At 36.5% G+C, this 20,394-nt stretch overlaps 2 protein-coding genes, 1 long non-coding RNA gene and 1 pseudogene across 4 annotated transcripts; 2 read left to right on the forward strand and 2 right to left on the reverse strand.

The window, feature by feature from the left end:
* Positions 1 to 1,314: 1,314 nt before the first annotated feature.
* LOC307158224 (carotenoid-cleaving dioxygenase, mitochondrial-like) lies at positions 1,315 to 12,150 on the reverse strand (annotated as a pseudogene). The gene is made up of 13 exons (XR_013824063.1): positions 12,083 to 12,150; positions 5,723 to 5,806; positions 4,856 to 5,027; positions 4,548 to 4,759; positions 4,260 to 4,375; positions 4,077 to 4,179; positions 3,659 to 3,790; positions 3,290 to 3,435; positions 3,029 to 3,199; positions 2,804 to 2,938; positions 2,525 to 2,715; positions 2,326 to 2,436; positions 1,315 to 1,652 (listed from the first exon to the last, which is right to left on the reverse strand). The product of XR_013824063.1 is annotated as a carotenoid-cleaving dioxygenase, mitochondrial-like (transcript).
* On the forward strand, positions 10,060 to 14,675 carry ela3l (elastase 3 like). Its single transcript, XM_079870632.1, has 8 exons — positions 10,060 to 10,266; positions 10,379 to 10,467; positions 10,795 to 10,892; positions 11,044 to 11,172; positions 11,791 to 11,927; positions 12,099 to 12,244; positions 13,841 to 13,993; positions 14,570 to 14,675. Exons 1-8 carry the CDS (start codon positions 10,194 to 10,196, stop codon positions 14,585 to 14,587), a joined length of 843 nt encoding a protein of 280 aa, XP_079726758.1. The 5' UTR covers positions 10,060 to 10,193; the 3' UTR covers positions 14,588 to 14,675.
* An 86-nt stretch (positions 14,676 to 14,761) lies between these two features.
* On the forward strand, positions 14,762 to 19,549 carry LOC307158227 (chymotrypsin-like elastase family member 2A). Its single transcript, XM_079870633.1, has 8 exons — positions 14,762 to 15,150; positions 15,263 to 15,351; positions 15,679 to 15,776; positions 15,928 to 16,056; positions 16,673 to 16,809; positions 16,981 to 17,126; positions 18,706 to 18,858; positions 19,435 to 19,549. Exons 1-8 carry the CDS (start codon positions 15,111 to 15,113, stop codon positions 19,450 to 19,452), a joined length of 810 nt encoding a protein of 269 aa, XP_079726759.1. The 5' UTR covers positions 14,762 to 15,110; the 3' UTR covers positions 19,453 to 19,549.
* LOC307158228 lies at positions 17,048 to 18,125 on the reverse strand. Its single transcript, XR_013821202.1, has 2 exons — positions 18,032 to 18,125; positions 17,048 to 17,119 (listed from the first exon to the last, which is right to left on the reverse strand). It is a non-coding gene; the product is annotated as an uncharacterized lncRNA (long non-coding RNA).
* Positions 19,550 to 20,394: the final 845 nt, after the last annotated feature.

Here is a 20,394-nt window from a genome sequence, read left to right on the forward strand (position 1 = left end):
TTCTGAGTTTGTATGTGTATTATAGGTGTCACATTAAATGTTCAGCCGAAATCAGATATATTTGTGTAATTGCATTTAAGATCTACATCTTAACGTAAAACAAACTTGATTGCAATCGTAATGTGTTTAGAGAAAATGCTTAGCTTAAACCATGTTTTTTACATAAAAATGTTCAAAGGGAAGACATGCTCATTTTGATTCATTTTTTCAAACACAAGCTGGGGCCTAAATATGTTTATATGATGACTTTACGCCTGACAACCATCTTACTTTTATGCCATACAAAGTACATAAATAACCTACACAGCATATAAATTCCGAGGAGTGCTCAGTGCGTTCAAAGGTGCGATATCCTTTTGCTGAATTTTCTGACCCCAAAAAACTACAAGAACGCAGATACGTGTCAATCTTGCTGCTAACCTCGTTTCCCTGAAAATTTACCATCTGCTGTGCTGAACACACTCAAACTTGACCACAGGTTATACCTAAGTACATCTGTTATAACTTTATATTTATCAAAGAATCCTAAAAAAATGCATCAGTGTTTCCATTTCCTGAACACTAAATCACCATATTCAGAAAGATTTCTGAGGGATCATGTGACTCTGAAGACTGGAGTTATGATGTTGAAAATTCAGCTTTGCAATCACCAGAAATCATGAATGTGTTTTTTAAAAGTGTCATTAATGTAAAATACTAAATCAACTACTCTATTTACAATTTTATTTTGACAATTTTGAATAACTGATGACAGACCAAGCAGAATCCCTGTAAAATTATTAATTATTCTATGACTTGCATACATGTATATGAACATCTAAATATTTAAATGCCATATTTTAAATGAAGATATGTCATAATAGAAACGCCGCAAAATCAAATTAAATGATTTCACTCAATTAACCTACACTGTAAAAAGTGAATAGTTGGATCAACTTAAAAAAATTACTTCAATTGGTAACACCTAAAGAAATTAAGTTTTCTCAATTTAAATTATCACGTTTTTCATGATAAAACATGATAATTTAAGTTGAGAAAACTTAATTTCTTTAGGTGTTACCAATTGAAGTAATTTTTTTAAGTTGATCCAACTATTCACTTTTTACAGTGTATAGGTTTTAGGTCATTTTACCCCATGCATAAAATGTCCATGAGCTTTTCCCCGTCAGTATTAAGATTTTTGGTTCATTTTAATTAATGCAAAGTGTATAACTTTAATTTGTAACTGGATACCACTTCTTTTAGGTTTTTAATCATTTTAAAACACATTTACAACTTCACTTTTTTTAATGGTCCTGATGCATGAATTATTTGTATAATATAGCAAATATAGCGTGTCAGCTTTTTCAAAGTATTTAATGTCAGATACAAATACACAGAATACATGTAATAAACAAATAATAAAAAAAGATTAATTTGATACAGCAATTACATGGCTGACTCATTATACAGTTCTTGCAGGTCTCACAAATTTCAGAATAGTTTGTCGAATGGTTCCACTCTTATGAGTTGACTGAAGTTGTTGATTTTCTATTTTAGCTCATCTCATTGAAGAGTCCATGAGTGCCAAATGGGATGTCCACTGGAACTTCTGCTCGTCCAAGCTCTGTGAAGGTCTTGGCATCAAGGACAAGGAGGAAACTGCTCTTTTTCTAAAGAGAGTTACAGAACATTATCAGGCCTGTCATAACTGAAATCTTAGAGTGAACTCTGACATGTAAAGAAATATAATAATATTATTATAATAAATAAATCTTATTATTTATCTTATACTTATTCAGCCCCTTAGCTCTCCAGAGCATTTGTTAAAAAGGAAACTACATACTAAAATATAGCTGCCAGCAGCCATGACACGGCCAAGCCTTTCCAATGGCTCAATGAGCTTAAAATACTTTGGTTTTTAAAGTTACTTTTAAAGTTTTGAATTGTCCTATAGTTTTCATGAAGGGTGATATGTCGTCGAAATACAAAAAGAAAAGATGTTGATATCTGTAAATTATTTAAAAAATATGTTTTGTCAGAACATTGGTAAAATGGTTCATGGTGCTAATGGTGCTATAGTTAGTCCTAGATACCCCAAAGTTGGTCAGATTTCTATTCATTACCATCACTACAAGTGTGCCAATTTTCATCTTTTCCTACTTACGGTTCATAGGGCGGCCATAGACTCCCATTCGGGAGGAATAATAATAAAGAAAATCAACAATTCCAATAGTGCCTACAGTCCCTTCGGGGCTTGGCCCCTATAAGTTTTAATATTAATATGTCACAAGAGGAAGTCAATGGAGCTAGACAACAAGGGTATGATGACACCATGAAAATCACCTCTCTTGGTGTAATGACCACAGACATGACCACTCCATCGTCCTCATCCTTAGCATCAGGTGCTGGAACAAACACTGGTTCTGATGGGAACAAACCAACATGGCGCCACACCTACATACAACAAAACAGATCAAACATTATATTCCCAATTGAAGTGAACAGTTATAAATCTCAAAAAAATTTTCATTTAAGATGGTACCTTTAGCTTCTTTCCTTCTAGATCCAAAAAGTTTCCAAAAAAATCCCGTTTTCAAAAAGGTGTCCAAAGCCACAGGCGTAGAAATAGCGATAAGGACGAGCATTGTAGTAAGTGTAGTTTATCTGTGGAAACTCAAGACCACCGTACTGCAACAGGTCATCATTGTAGAGATCTTCATGGGTGAGGAACACCTATTATAATCAAAGAGAAATTACTTTTATTGATATCTATTAATATTATTTTTCCAGTCCCCCCTCTCTCCACAACTTGTTCACTTACCCCAGTTTTAGTCTTCACAGCAGAGGCAGTGGTGTACGGCAAATTGATGAGGTTGTGGTCATTGGGCTCCTCTTCCATAACGTCCAGAGGCAGTACATATCGGCGTGGTAAGATTGTACACAATGAATTGAAGAACTGGAAAAGCCAATAGATACACATTGCATTAACTGAAAGAGAGGTCAACATTATTGCAATTTGTCATGCACTGGATTGTTAAGGTATTACCTTGTCAAGTTCTTCCCCGGATGCCCGATGAAGGTTCTCCATCGTGTAGTCAGCCATCAGATTGCCATCATCTCCACAGCACATGTCCATAATCAAATATCCATTATCCTCATATGCATTAATCTGGTGCAGGGTGAACATGGCACTGCTGTAGTATTTTGTCTTGATGAGCTGCAGGGATGAAAACAGAGGTGAAGCGGCAGAAATACACAGTGCCCACAATTAGATGTCAGTATGATGTTGTTATAGACTCTGCCTTGCCTGGCCAGTGCGTCTGTCTGCCACATGGAAGATGGTGTCTAGATCCGGGTTCCAGGACATGACTTTATTAATGCTCTTTCCAGCAATTTTAAGCAGGTCTAGCTGGATCGCCTGCTCAATGAAGACTATGTAATTCTCAGACAAGACTGCAAACAGTTGGGTAAAAAAAATTAACAAACAAACTGCAAAAAAATTATAATTGTTTTCCATCTGTTTGTTGCAGGAGATTATAATATACTTGACAATCTCCATGAACAAACGTGTAGCCCACTTTTCCAACCCTATGTTAATAGATGCACAATTATTCTCATAAGATTATATATGGATAAATAAGCAGAAAGGCAGATTAGATGAACTAAAAAAAATTACCAAAACTGTGGTAGTATGATGGTTTTCTGGGGTTAGAAGCAGGAATAGAGCAAAGAATCTCAGCATCAGACAGATCAGCAATATCGTTCGTTCCTTCACCTGGTGGTACTCGGAGGATATGGTAGAAGAAGCCTTTGAGAAAAAAAAAATAGAAGGTGAAGTGCCTTTTTTGTTGTTAAAATATTTTCTTATATCCCAGTATAATAAAGAAAAATATATAAGCCATTTCTATGTTGATTTCCTTAAAAGTGTGGCTTTGAGGTGCTGTCAAAACATTGGTTCATGTGTTTGGGGAAGGGAATATTTGTTTGGCTATTGGGAGATGGGGTTTGAAGCAGTCATTATTTTTGAAATTCTGTTTGGTCTGATTTTTTTTTTTACAAAAAGGAGCCATTAAGGGTTTATATCTGCATCCCACCTTTTTGATTGCATGAATTTCCCAAGTTTTAAGTGGCTCCTTCACTGTCATAATGTGGATGAGCTGTAGCTGCATTAATTGCAATATATTTCGACCAATCCACCTTTTAAAAAACAAAAATCACATACAGATAAGTGGCTATCTCATTTAATTTCTGTATCTGTGAAACATTGTCATATATACCTTCTCTTTGGTTTCCAGGCTCACAGGGTCGATTCTACGCATGAAGTTGGTCTCTGTGCTTACGTAAAAATCTCCGTTGTACTTAACAAAGCTCACTATTGCATTATCAGTCGCCTCTGTTAATCAAACACAACTGATGATTAGAATGGGTTCAGATGAAGGTTTTGGAGTAATTGCAAGTACTGTACTTTTGATCTAATCTTTATAGATAGGCCTGATTAGCTAAAGTGTTCTGTCTGAATTTCTAATCAGGTACGCAAGCCACTTTCACCTCCAACTGATGCTTACTTGGAATCTGAAAACGTGAAAAGAACCGAGCAAAGATGTTCTTGCATGGGTCAGGTGTTACCAGGGTGCCAAATTCAGACACCACAATTCGGTTGTTCTCTGCGTTCTGTACATAAGAGTCACTGCGCAAAAAACGGCTGCTGTAGGTCACCTGACCATCTTTAATGTGGAAACGATGCATCAAGGCCATGCCGTCAAACCAGTGGGTGAATCTAAGGAGGAAGAGATGAAGCCAAATAAGCAAAGAAAACAACCAGATAAAAATAAATTGATCATGCTCTGATTATAGCAATATTTTGCCCTCTTACTTGCTTTCACCAAACTCAAATTTGCCAGGTCCATTCCTAAGGAAGCTGCCAGTGACCCAAGAGGGAATTTGACCCTTAATAACTGTACTGATGGGGTCTGGGGTCTCCTCTACAGAGCTCACAAGAGGACCAATGAACTCCAGACCACTGGCAGATGGCCGTTTTTTGTTAGCTGAGAAGAAATCACACCATAACAAATCATGAGAGCTGTGACACAGACAATGTGGTGGATGATTAGACTGTACAGAGTTCTGGAGGACATCCGAGCTAATAAAGAACAATTGTATCTTAATCATAAACAGAATGAAATGCATTAATATAGAGAACGTAAAGAAATAAAGTGTTGCATTTGATTATCTCTTCTGTGTGTGTTGCCTTAAATATTCCCTAGCCTTGACCCACCAACCACGATGATATACCTCATTTACTGTAGAACATCACTAGCTTTATAAGTACAGGATTTCATAGATTTGAAGGAATAGTTCAGTTTTAGAGCCCTGTCTTTAAAAAAAAAAAAGTCTTGTTGAATGAATGCTGGTTTGGCACATTCTATTTACGCAACAGTCCCTTTTGACCAAATGGCAATAGGAACAAGAAGAGAATTAGCTAGCTTAGCCTATGGACAATGCACATTTGACTGATAAAAAAAAAAAAAAAAAGATCTCTTAAAAACGATCATACAACAGTTGATGTCTAAGCTATCAGTTTAAATTTGCTTATCTTAGTATTATTTCGAACAACAAAAGTTATGGCTTGACAAAATGCAATGCGCATTCATTTGGCAAAACATTAAATAAAGGCCTGAGAGATGATGATTACATAACACACTGAGATGAGACTATAGTAGTAGAGCATGGAAAGGCTTACCTGGCACTTTATACACTGGGTCCTTTGCAGGTTTAGACATGACTTTGGCTGTTAAGATTCTTGATCTTAATAATATATGAAACACTAACAAGAACAAGTAGAACAGACAGACAATGAGATTCTAACAATACAAGACCGTCTTATAAACACATGACAGGGTGGGATGGGCTAAATCTAAAGCAAACTGGACTTTGTTAGAGCCACTGTGCCATACAGTGTGCCACTGTTCAGAGTTGACAAATTAAATGTTTATCTGCTGCTTTATTTATTCCTCTTGATAAAGACGAAATATGAATTTTGTTTCATTTTATGTAGGCCCTATATCACTGTTAAAAGTGATTTTGGCAGTGTAATGGCAGTCTTTAATACCACCCTTCTTTTCTGCCATCTAACGAGAGTCATAAATTCGTAGAACATAATCTAATGTCAAAACTAATAAAGATGTATTTATACACAGGAATAGGAAGAACTAATTACTTACAGACACAAATATCATGTTTATAAATTCAAAGCTTTTAAACTGCTAATTTCCACTGTTAAACTCCAAATTTGAACATTCTGATACATTCTGGAAAACAGACTAATTACAATGTCATGCAAACATTCAACATTAAGTTACAGATAACATGAGATAACAAAAGCCTTAACCTGATCAGCGGTAGGGTGACGCAACAAAAGCATAACAATCAGAGACTTATGATCTCCTTGTTATCTTCTCTTTGACAGACTTCATTGCTATCCTGTCATCTAAATGATTTAATCATCTCAATGTAGCTGATGTTAATGATTCGTTTTCTTCAGGGCTTCCTGAGTTTGAGATTTATGTTCAAAGAAATAGCAGTACGTTAATAAAAGTGAATGAAGTGCAAATATTTTTTAATATCTTTCATTTCCATATTTCAAACCCAGTGGAAACATTACACATTCAAATCCAAATCAAAGCATTAATAAATGTTATCAAGTTTGCATTAATTTCAGGAAGCAAAGAGAAGGAATATTAATCTGTTAAATAAACAACAAAAAACAACAACAACAAAATTCTCTTCAAACTTATAACTTCAAACTTTTTTAATTTGTTTAAGATTCTTTAGTTGCATAGCCACTGTTTTTGATAACAGCTGTGCATCATTGCATTGAGTCAACCAACTGCACCTAGAAACAGGTATTTCAACCCAGGATGAACAAACTATTCATGTTTCAATGTTCCTGTGAATTTTTGGGTTTTGCTCCAGAAACTGCATTTTTAATGTAAACCCACAAGTTTTCAATGGGGTTGAGGTCAGGGGATTGAACTGGACAGTGGCCACTCAATTATCTCAATCCTTTTTGTCTGAAAACAAGATGCTGCTAGTTTACTTGTGTGTTTGGGGTCGTTGTATTGTTGAAACACCCATTTCAAGGGCATTTTCTCTTCGGCATATAGGACATATAATCTCTTCAAGTATTTTGATGTTTTCAAACTAATCCATGATCCCTATAGTATATAATAAATAGGTCCAACACCATAGTATAATAAACATCCCCATGCCATGATTTTTACGGTAACATGCTTCACTGTCTTCACAGTGTACAGTGCTTGACTTCAGTACCCGGGGGTCGCATGACATTCTGTCAATGACCACAAGACCCAAAAAGAACAATTTTACTCTCATCAGTCCACAGAATGTTACACCATTTCTCTTTGGGCCAATCGATGTTTTCCTTGACTTAAATGATTCTGCACATGCCATTTTTTCTCAACAATAGTGTTTTACGGGGGCTTCTTGCTGATATTGATCAATGGTTTTCTGACAGTAACAGCTTACAGGTATTTTTAGATTAACCTTTGATCTTTCTGGAGGTGAATCTTTGCCTTTCGGACTATTCTTTAATCCGTTTTAACAGTAGACGGTAGTTTTCTTCCGTGTGTTTCAGGTTTTTGTTGCCATTTTAAAGCATTTGAGTTCATTTTAGGGGAGCAATTAACAATCACCTTTTTAATCAAATTACGTTGTTCCTCCGAACAAAAACCCCTTTCACACATATAGTCTTCTGTTGAGATCATGTGTGAAACGCATGTTTGTGTATTTACCAGTAAAGTCATTCTGGTAATTTTACAGTAATTTATTCATAATATGAAAACTTTCCACCTAATTCACAACACGTGCGTACATACATGATTTTTTTTTGTGTAAATTTAGAATACATTTTAGAACGAAAGTTATTGATAAATCATGATTTGTTCAAAGCGTTTATACGCAGATTTCACGCACAAATTCAGCATTTGCATGCTTAGTGAATGAGACCCAATGTGTGGAACGGCCCATCTTACTTAGCAATTCAGAAGGAGAGACATTTTATAACAATGTTTCAATCATTTGCTTCCCTTTTTCCTTAATACACAATCTATGACATCTGATTTTTCACATAATTAATTCTCTAATTACACTCCATTTTTATGGAGTTTATAAATGCTATTATCTGGAACGCACCCCTTCAATGAATGAGTCAATTAATCAGAACACGCAGCGTCCATGTCATGACGTGGGTCTGTTGTTTTTCTATTATCTACAAGTAAATTGTAGATTGTACAGTGGTTCATCAGCTTACTGATGTTGTTGTATTGCTGTTTTTTTTTAACACAACATATATTAAACAATGTAAATAAACTTTATTTAACCCCCATGTCAAAATGCAAGCCAACACATGACCATTCTGCTGCAACTGTCTTTGAGCAACAGATCAGCTCTGTCAGTGTTGACCTCATATTAGATCTTAATGAGGAGGCGATAAAAAAACATTTATGTTACAAAATTACATTTTACTGGTTGTTGTTGTTTTTTACGTTAAAATATTTAAGGGAAAGATGTGCTTTTTTTTCAATCAATGCTTGATTCAATGCATGATTAAATAGAGAGTTATTGGCCTGAATGTGTTTTTATGATATGATGACCTTCAGTCTGACAATGACAGAGGAACCATCAAACCATACTTTTATGTCATACAAAGTACATAAATACACAGCATAAAAAGTCTGAGGAGTGCTCAGTGGGTTCAAAGGTGCGATATTATTTGCTGAATTTTCTGACCCAAAAAAAGACATTGATACAGACACGGGTCAATCCTGCTGCTAACCTCGTTTCCCTGAGAACTTACCATCTGCTGTGCTGAACACTTTCAAACTTAACCACAGGTTATACCAACTGTACATTTAAATGTAATATTGTTCACAGCTGCTAAAAGGGGGTTATACATGTATTAGAACGACATATGTTAAAATTTGGGGGAAATAGAGATTAATTTACACTACAGTTCAAAAGATTATGGTCAGTAATTAAAAAAAAAGAAATTAATAGTTTTATTTAGTAAGGATGCATTACATTGATCATAATTGACAGTAAAGAAATTTTTTTAACTATATTGTATATAGCGAATTGTAAAATCCCAGAAAAAAAGACAGTTTAGGAAACTCACACCCACTTGACAAGTTGATCAAATATAACACCAAATGTAAACTTAAAAACCTATTTCCTTCCAAATGATGCTCTTTCTAATGTAAATGCTAAATTGTATGTTAATATATATAAATGAGTTTACCTCAGGTTGTGTTTGGGGGATTTTGACCCGGAGAGGATTTTATTTTTCCTGAAAAGTCTAGTTAACGTTATCGCATTATACTAAAACTTACTGACTTTACTCAGTTTGGGTATAACTACTTCCCAAAATTTGTTTCCCCACCACCACCACCTTCACATTCTTGTTGATCTGAGCTTATGCACCTCAGTTTTCGACCAAGAAAAAACAACAACATTATTTGTGGGTAATTTGGGCAATTTTTTATAAAATTAAAAAATATTCTGTACAATTTATCACACTAGTGTGCTTTAATGTTTAACCAGGAAGTTAGGCCTTTTTCTGACCGGGAACACCACAAATGTGACTTTGTCCCATTTTGTACAAAATAAAAGCATTTCAAAACAAACTTCCTAGTTAAACATTAAAACACAGTAGTTTGATAAACAGTGCAATTTTTGATTCCGTATTTGGTTGAACATTGACGAAATGTATCCACAAATAATGATTTTTTTCACTCAAAAACTGAGGTGCATAAGCTAAGATCCATGAGGCCTATACGATCAATCAGTACAAAATAGAAATACAAAACCTGTGCTAATTGACAGAAAACAAGTTGACAAAAAGATTGAATCCAATATTTGGTGATAATATAGCATAACAAGCGATTTACGAGCAATTTTTAAAAGGCTGGTTATTTTTGACCGGGAACACAAAAGGTGTAACAGGGTTTTTGACACAGCACAAGGGTTAAGGGAACTGAGTCAGACAGAGGTTTATGCATGAAGGCCATGTGAATGGATTCATGGAAAGCAGCTGTTCAGAAACTGATAGGTTTTTCCAGGCAAAACTGGTGGAATGCTTCACGCAGCACCTATTTCATGTGACATCACTAATAAAGAGGGTTTAAAAGTGGGCAATGCCAGTGCTCGGACAGCTGACCAGAGTCAACATGTTCGCCCTCATCCTAGCATCAGTGCTCATCGCAAGCGGTAAGAAGTATGCACACCTGAACAGAAGTGTTCAGGAGATTTAGACCTAATATCCTGCAACATAATGATAGAGATGTTGTTGTAAAGGTTTTATTCTGAATTTCTACTGCAGCCTTTGGTTGTGGAAAACCACCCATTGAGCCTCTCATCACTCGTGTGGTCAATGGAGAGGAAGCCAGACCCCACAGCTGGCCCTGGCAGGTATGTAGCACCATTTTGTCTGCCTTTATTTCTCATTTCCTCTCGTTACCACCTCCATCTCACAAACAGCCACCCTTTCTGCCTTTCTGATTTACTTTCCACACTTTGCCTTTGCATCTGTTCCCTCTCTTTCATTACATTTCATTTACATTATAAAGCAATTTACAACATTCAAAGCTTACATTTCATCAGTTCATGCACTCCCCGGGAATCAAACCCCTTATTTTGACATTGCTAGTACAAAGGTCTACTGTTTTAACAGTATCTAAATTGTATTTGTATGTTTAACATAATAGTACCATGCTTAATTATGTTTCCCATGATTAGATCTCTCTGCAGTATCAGAGCGGTAGCTCCTGGTATCACACGTGTGGTGGATCTATCATTGCCGAAAACTGGGTGATGACTGCTGCTCACTGCATCAGGTATAAGAGTCCAATCCAGTGTTCATCTAATATATTAATCATTGGTCAGTGCAGAATCCAATTCCTTTTCAAATGTGTTAAATGTTTTTAACATGAGGAATTCAATAGCTTTCAACTGGATTTTAACCATCATGCATTTTCTCTCCTGTAGTTCTGGGCGCAACTACAGGGTGCATGTTGGTAAGCACGACCTGTCCACATATGAGGACGGCTCAATGACCATCAGTGCTCAGAAGATCTTTGTACATGAGAAATGGAACTCCATATTTGTGGCTCTTGGGTAAGTATTATACTTTGTAGATCTTTACATAAATTCCGTAGAATTTACCTTTCGGAATAGAAAGGTAAACATGTCTGGTCAATACGTTGATAGATTTTAAACTCACTGAAATACTTAATTAGGTTATTAGAGCAAGTATTTTTGTATAACGACCACTATAATGTAGAACTGACTGCTTTTAAAATGACAGGCAAACAATTTTCAAAATAATTCTATCCACTTTATTTTTAAATTATGTTGCTTGATATGGCAAACGGTTTTCATATTTTTATTTATCAATCATAAACACATTGGTCTGAGCAGTGAATAATGTACTGTTTACTGCACTTTGTTATTCTTATGGGCTATAGTGGCCAATGAATCAGAAGGCTCACACATTAAGAGAAAATAGCTTACTTCGGTGTTGATAAATAAGGTGGATTATAAAATCATGTGAAAAATCATTATGTAAAACTCAAATCAGTTTATATTTAGATACAGTAGCTACAGTCATCAAGTCATATATGGCTTCACATCCCGGTCCTGATCACCCTGTCGGGTTTATTTTGTGACACTGACTGTGGACTTCAACACAGTGAGTGTAAACAACAGCTCTCACTTGTGATTGTGCTCATTCAGAAATGACATTGCCCTGATCAAGTTGTCCCAGCCTGTGACACTGAGTGACACTGTTCATCTGGGCTGCATTCCTCCTGCTGGCTCCGTCCTCCCAAACAACTACACCTGCTACATTACAGGCTGGGGAAGACTCTCCAGTAAGTGCTTGTGTGCACACAAGACCTGACATTACTACACGCATGTAATAATAACTGAATTCTTTGAATATTCCTAAAGCATAAAACAAACCCTTGTCATCATGTTTTAGTGTTTATGTGAGGTAATCTGTACAGAACAGTATTAATAAACATACTTTGGTTGTGTCCCAGCTGGAGGCTCTCTTCCTGACAGACTGCAGCAAGCACTGATGCCCGCTGTGGACCACGCTACCTGCTCCAGGTCTGACTGGTGGGGCTCCTCCGTCAAGGAATCTATGGTCTGCGCTGGGGGAGACGGTGTTGTCGCTGGCTGCAATGTGAGTAAAGTTATTCGGTCTGTGTCTGTTCAATAGCAAGTTGGCCTATGTTGTGTAGAGCTGCACGATTAATTGCGATCTCATTCCGAGATGATAACGATTCGCCTGTGTCTATTAAACTTTAAAAAAAAAAAAAAAAAAAAAAAAAAAAATCACACTGGAACATTCAAATTTGCGTTGGTGCTGGCTGACCCAGAGAGAGCAGTTATATAGGAATGAAACAGCTTCACAAACAGTCTTTTCAACATCACGATATCGTTATTTCTGTGTTACAAATGTTTATTTATCACATGGTAGGCTACTGGGATAAAAGTGTAGGCCTATAGTTTGAATAAACACGGATTTGATCAAAATCGAGCAAAATCACCAAGTAGGCCTAACTTCAAATAATGATTTTGTCGATTGTATAATACGCCACCCAGATGACCATATATCGACAAATAACTGAAAAATGACTTTTTTTTTTGTCATAGAATCATTAATTTAAGAGATTTATTAAAAATACGGATTCATACAGTAATGAAAGGCCTACTGATGGGTGAGTCAATGAATCATTCATTCAAACCATTTTTTTAAAAAACCTTTCACTCAGATTAACTGAACAATTTAAATGGACTGCAGCAATTAACATTTAGTCAGAACAATTACATTTTATTTTGTTCAGTTGTCAGTTCAGAATCGAGGGAGAATCTCAATTAAAAAAAAAATTAAACAAAATAAATCGTTATTCTCATTTTATCCATCGTGCAGCTCTAATCTTGTGCCACTTCATTTGTGAGACATCTAGGCTATTTGCTGAAGTTTACAGAGTAACTTAACGCAACTCATTTAAGCAATATCCCTTGGCTCCAGCAAAAGAGCCATATTGCTCCAAATGTGCTTTTATACCATAGTGCAGTAAACAAACAGTTAATATTGAGTAACTTACTTGGCTTCGTCAACAAATAATGTATAATTCCAGACGAAGCCACAAAAGCAACCGCATGTTGTTTTGTTACTGAATGATTCAGTGTTTTAATCGAATCGGTTGAATGAATTATTTAATGACTCACTCTTAAGCCCTACTACGGGACTTGTTTTCTAGGGGGACGTTAGATAAATTCGTCTTTCACAATCATAGGTTATTAGGCTAGGCTATAGGCGATTTTAATCGCGTCCGAATCTGCCAAGTCTGTGTTTTCTCACACAACCTCTGTAAAAATTCCATCGAAAATTACCTGTTTTTCGCCAAACTGGTGTTAGTCCTGTCCGAATCTATAGACTAGCTACATGAAATCACAGACGTCGAGATAATTGTAACTCATGCGTCTTTTAGAAAAATAGTCCCATCCGAATCTAGACAGAAGTCACTTGCCGCCACTTAGGCTACTGGCGGAACAAAGTAACTCGCAGAAAGAGTCACTAAAAGCTTTTATGAAAGTTGAATAAAAATAAATAAAAACAAGTCACTTAAAAGCTCTTGTGTAAAAAAAAGTCAATCAAATTCAAATACCGGGACTATTTTTTGTATGATAAAAACTGCTCAATGCTTTTGTGTGTGAGGACAATATATGACAATTAGTTAGTTAGTAAATTGCTTTTTTTGTGAACATGCAGGGTGACTCTGGCGGTCCTCTGAACTGTAAGAACACTGGCGGCATCTGGGAGGTGCACGGTATTGCCAGCTTCGTTTCTGGTTTGGGCTGTAACACCGTGAGGAAGCCTACTGTTTTCACCCGTGTGTCCTCGTTTAATGACTGGATCGACAAGGTACTATAATGCTTTTGCCGAAATAATGTATTCACAACACTGTGTACGATTTAATGGATAATATGCATGCACTGAATATTGAAATTTAGTTAAACTAATAGCCTACAGTTCTTTAAAGGGACAGTTCACCCAAAATTTTAATTCTGTCATCATTTAGCTACTTACTCTCAAGTTGTTTTAAACCTGTATAAGTTTCTTTCTTCTGTTAAACACAAAAGATGATATTTAGAAGAATGTTGGTAACCAGACAGTTGGTGGTAACCATTGACTTCCATAGTATTTTTTTTTTCCTACAATGGAAGTCAATGGCTACGATCAACTGTCTGTTTACTGACATTCTTTAAAGTATCTTCTTTTCTGTTTGACAGAAGAAAGTAACTCATACAGGTTTGGAACAAACTGATGGTGAGTAAATGATGCCAAAATGTTCATTTTTGGCTGAACTATCCCTCTAAGTTCTGTCTAAAGCCATTATGGTTAACACATCGTTGAGCTTTGGAAATGACCCAAATACATTTAGAGAGATGTGCATTAAACAAATTAATTAGATTTCCTTTTTCTCTTTGCTCATTGAAGGTCATGATGAACAATTAAGACGGACCAAGGATGCTGACCTTATTTTAATTCCAAAAAAACAACCCACCAAGAAAACATTAAATAAATACATAATGGTTCAACAAGGGATCAACTTCTTCCATCAGTTTTCTTTTCTTTACCCACTCTCCCACACTGATTCAACACAAACTGCCAAATGCTTGCCAAAATATTGATCCAATTCCAAACTCCAATTAGCTGATTGAAAGTGTCTTCTGATTAAGCACCTGAGAGTTTAAGGAAGGCAGCTATGTTGCATCTGTCAAACATGATGAATGCAGCAGATATGAATGTCAGATATGGAATTTTAAAGATTGCAGTATACCTCAGAGATAGATCATTTGGCCAAAGGAGGTGAGGCTATCTATGATCGCTTCCCACTCAAGTGTAGGAGGAAAGGATGATAATCATGACCTACTGACATGCAACAATATCATGTGAAAACAGCACATGATCAGTGCTGATCAGTGCCTAATAAAGAGGGTTTAAAAGTGCACAATGCCAATTGCTGACCGGAGTCAACATGTTTGCCCTCATCCTAGCATCAGTGCTCATCGCTAGCGGTAAGAAGTCTGCACACCTGAACAGAAGTGTTCAGGAGATTTAGACCTAATATCCTGCAACATAATGATAGAGATGTTGTTGTAAAAGTTTTATTCTGAATTTCTACTGCAGCCTTTGGGTGTGGAAAACCACCCATTGAGCCTCTCATCACTCGTGTGGTCAATGGAGAGGAAGCCAGACCCCACAGCTGGCCCTGGCAGGTATGTAGCACCATTTTGTCTGCCTTTATTTCTCATTTCCTCTCGTTACCACCTCCATCTCACAAACAGCCACCCTTTCTGGCTTTCTGATTTACTTTCCACACTTTGCCTTTGCATCTGTTCCCTCTCTTTCATTACATTTCATTTACATTATAAAGCAATTTACAACATTCAAAGCTTACATTTCATCAGTTCATGCATTCCCCGGGAATCAAACCCCTTATTTTGACATTGCTAGTACAAAGGTCTACTGTTTTAACAGTATCTAAATTGTATTTGTATGTTTAACATAATAGTACCATGCTTAATTATGTTTCCCATGATTAGATCTCTCTGCAGTATCAGAGCGGTAGCTCCTGGTATCACACTTGTGGTGGATCTATCATTGCCGAAAACTGGGTGATGACTGCTGCTCACTGCATCAGGTATAAGAGTCCAATCCAGTGTTCATCTAATATATTAATCTTTGGTCAGTGCAGAATCCAATTCCTTTTCAAATGTGTTAAATGTTTTTAACATGAGGAATTCAATAGCTTTCAACTGGATTTTAACCATCATGCATTTTCTCTCCTGTAGTTCTGGGCGCAACTACAGGGTGCATGTTGGTAAGCACGACCTGTCCACATATGAGGACGGCTCAATGACCATCAGTGCTCAGAAGATCTTTGTACATGAGAAATGGAACTCCATGTTTGTGGCTCTTGGGTAAGTATTATACTTTGTAGATCTTTACATAAATTCCATAGAATTTACCTTTCGGAATAGAAAGGTAAACATGTCTGGCCAATACCTTGATCGAATTCACAGATTTTAAACTCACTGAAATACTTAATTAGGTTATTAGAGCAAGTATTTTTGTATAACGACCACTATAATGTAGAACTGACTGCTTTTAAAATGACAGGCAAACAATTTTCAAAATAATTCTATCCACTTTATTTTTAAATTATGTTGCTTGATATGGCAAACGGTTTTCATATTTTTATTTATCAATCATAAACACATTGGTTTTGAGCAGTGTACTGTTTACTGCACTTTGTTATTCTTATGGGCTATATAGTGGCCAATGAATCAGAAGGCTCACACATTAAGAGAAAACAGCTTACTTCAGTGTTGATAAATAAGGTGGATTATAAAATCATGTGATTATGTAAAACTCAAATCAGTTTATATTTAGATACAGTAGCTACAGTCATCAAGTCATATATGGCTTCACATCCCGGTCCTGATCACCCTGTCGGGTTTATTTTGTGACACTGACTGTGGACTTCAACACAGTGAGTGTAAACAACAGCTCTCACTTGTGATTGTGCTCATTCAGAAATGACATTGCCCTGATCAAGTTGTCCCAGCCTGTGACACTGAGTGACACTGTTCATCTGGGCTGCATTCCTCCTGCTGGCTCCGTCCTCCCAAACAACTACACCTGCTACATTACAGGCTGGGGAAGACTCTCCAGTAAGTGCTTGTGTGCACACAAGACCTGACATTACTACACGCATGTAATAATAACTGAATTCTTTGAATATTCCTAAAGCATAAAACAAACCCTTGTCATCATGTTTTAGTGTTTATGTGAGGTAATCTGTACAGAACAGTATTAATAAACATACTTTGGTTGTGTCCCAGCTGGAGGCTCTCTTCCTGACAGACTGCAGCAAGCACTGATGCCCGCTGTGGATCACGCTACCTGCTCCAGGTCTGACTGGTGGGGCTCCTCCGTCAAGGAATCTATGGTCTGCGCTGGGGGAGACGGCGTTGTCGCTGGCTGCAATGTGAGTAAAATTATTCGGTCTGTGTCTGTTCAATAGCAAGTATCTTGTGTAGAGCTGCACGATTAATTGCGATCTCATTCCGAGATGATAACGATTCGCTTGTGTCTATTAAACCTTTACAAAAATAATCACACCAGAACATTCATATTTGCGTTGGTGCTGGCTGACCCAGAGAGAGCAGTTATCTATCAGGAATGAAACAGCTTCACAAACAGTCTTTTCAACATCATGATATCGTTATTTCTGTGTTACAAATATTTATTTATCACATGTAGCCTACTGGGATAAAAGTGTATAGTTTGAATAAACACGGATTTGATCAAAATCGAGCAAAATCACCATGTAGGCCTAGCCTAACTTCAAATAATGATTTTGTCGATTGTTACGCCACCCAGATGACCATATAGCGACAAATAACTTTTTTTTTGTCATAGAATCATTCATTTAAGAGATTCATTAAAAATACGGATTCATCCAGTAATGAAACCATAGGCCTACGGGTGAGTCATTGAATCATTCATTCAAACCATTTTTTAAAAAAAAACAACCTTTCACTCAGATTAACTGAACAATTTAAATGGACTGCAGCAATTAACATTTAGTCATAACAATTACATTTTATTTTGTTTAGTTGTCAGTTCAGAATCGAGGGAGAATCTGATCTAAATTTTAAGAAAAATTAAACAAAATAAATCGTTATTCTCAATTTATCCATCGTGCAGCTCTAATCTTGTGCCACTTCATTTGTGAGACATCTAGGCTATTTGCTGAAGTTTACGGAGTAACTTAACGCAACTCATTTAAGCAATATCCCTCAGCTCCAGCAAAAGAGCCATATTGCTCCAAATGTGCTTTTATAGCCTACCATAGTGCAGTAAACAAACAGTTAATATTGAGTAACTTACTTGGCTTCGTCAACAAATAATGTATAATTCCAGACGAAGCCACAAAAGCAACCGCATGTTGTTTTGTTACTGAATGATTCAGTGTTTTAATCGAATCGGTTGAATGAATTATTTAATGACTCAATCTTAAGCCCTACTACGGGACTTGTTTTCTAGGGGGACGTTAGATAAATTCGTCTTTCACACTCATAGGTTATTAGGCTAGGCTATAGGCGATTTTAATCGCGTCCGAATCTGCCAAGTCTGTGTTTTCTCACACAACCTCTGTAAAAATTCCATCGAAAATTACCTGTTTTTCGCCAAACTGGTGTTAGTCCTGTCCGAATCTATAGCCTAGCTACATGAAATCACAGACGTCGAGAGATAATTGTAACTCATGCGTCTTTTAGAAAAATAGTCCCATCCGAATCTAGACAGAAGTCACTTGCCGCCACTTAGGCTACTGGCGGAACAAAGTAACTCGCAGAAAGAGTCACTAAAAGCTTTTATGAAAGTTGAATAAAAATAAATAAAAACAAGTCACTTAAAAGCTCTTGTGTAAAAAAAGTCAATCAAATTCAAATACCTGAACTATTTTTTGTATGATAAAAACTGCTTAATGCTTTTGTGTGTGAGGACAATATATGACAATTAGTTAGTTAGTAAAAGTAAATTGCTTTTTTGTGAACATGCAGGGTGACTCTGGCGGTCCTCTGAACTGTAAGAACACTGGCGGCATCTGGGAGGTGCACGGTATTGCCAGCTTCGTTTCTGGTTTGGGCTGTAACACCGTGAGGAAGCCTACTGTTTTCACCCGTGTGTCCTCGTTTAATGACTGGATCGACAAGGTACTATAATGCTTTTGCCGAAATAATGTATTCACAACACTGTGTACGATTTAATGGATAATATGCATGCATTGAATATTGAAATTTAGTTAAACTAATAGCCTACAGTTCTTTAAAGGGACAGTTCACCCAAAATTTTAATTCTGTCATCATTTAGCTACTTACTCTCAAGTTGTTTTAAACCTGTATAAGTTTCTTTCTTCTGTTAAACACAAAAGATGATATTTAGAAGAATGTTGGTAACCAGACAGTTGGTGGTAACCATTGACTTCCATAGTATATATTTTTTCCTACAATGGAAGTCAATGGCTACGATCAACTGTCTGTTTACTGACATTCTTTAAAGTATCTTCTTTTCTGTTTGACAGAAGAAAGTAACTCATACAGGTTTGGAACAAACTGATGGTGAGTAAATGATGCCAAAATGTTCATTTTTGGCTGAACTATCCCTCTAAGTTCTGTCTAAAGCCATTATGGTTAACACATCGTTGAGCTTTGGAAATGACCCAAATACATTTAGAGAGATGTGCATTAAACGAATTAATTAGATTTCCTTTTTCTCTTTGCTCGTTGAAGGTCATGATGAACAATTAAGACGGACCAAGGATGCTGACCTTATTTTAATTCCAAAAAAACAACCCACCAAGAAAACATTAAATAAATACATAATGGTTCCACAAGGGATCAACTTCTTCCATCAGTTTTCTTTTCCTTACCCACTCTCCCACACTGATTCAATACAAACTGCCAAATGCTTGCCAAAATATTGATCCAAACTCCAATTAGCTGATTGAAAGTGTCTTCTGATTAAGCACCTGAGAGTTTAAGGAAGGCAGCTATGTTGCATCTGTCAAACATGATGAATGCAGCAGATATGAATGTCAGATATGGTATTTTAAAGATTGCAGTATACCTCATTTGGCCAAAGGAGGTGAGGCTATCTATGATCGCTTCCCACTCAAGTGTAGGAGGAAAGGATGATAATCATGACCTACTGACATGCAACAATATCATGTGAAAACAGCACATGATCAGGGATCTGTGGGTTTAAATAAAAATGTGTATTTTTCATGGCCAAATTCTTAAACATAATTTAAAGATAATGTTAGTGGAAAAATAAAACTGCGGCTGTTAAGGAAAACAGATGAGTTTAGTTTTTGAGTGTTACACTCATTAATGTGATTAGATGGATGCTTATGTATGTTACCTGGTTTTGCTCCACTTGAGACTTATTGAAATTCTGAAATTCAAAAAGAGTATGGGGAACAAGGATTGCCTGTTGGCTGTTTTGTGACGCGAGGTGTAAAAATAAATCTCCATAATTATTTCTCATTCCTGGTTTTCTACAAGGCATAAAAATTCAAATTAGAGATAGGAAACTCTTTGCTTCTATATCTCAAAGAGTGACATTCGGGTGAAGCTTTTCTCTCTGCAGTACTCCTAATGGCTCCATGGGGACTCCTGACTCGTTATTGGTAAACCATAAAGGAATCATTTAATAGCTGCTCTAAACTGCATTCTTCAGTACAAATGACT

This window comes from Squalius cephalus (genome assembly GCF_949319135.1).
Source record: "Squalius cephalus genome assembly, chromosome: 5".
Classification (NCBI taxonomy): Eukaryota; Metazoa; Chordata; class Actinopteri; order Cypriniformes; family Leuciscidae; genus Squalius; species Squalius cephalus.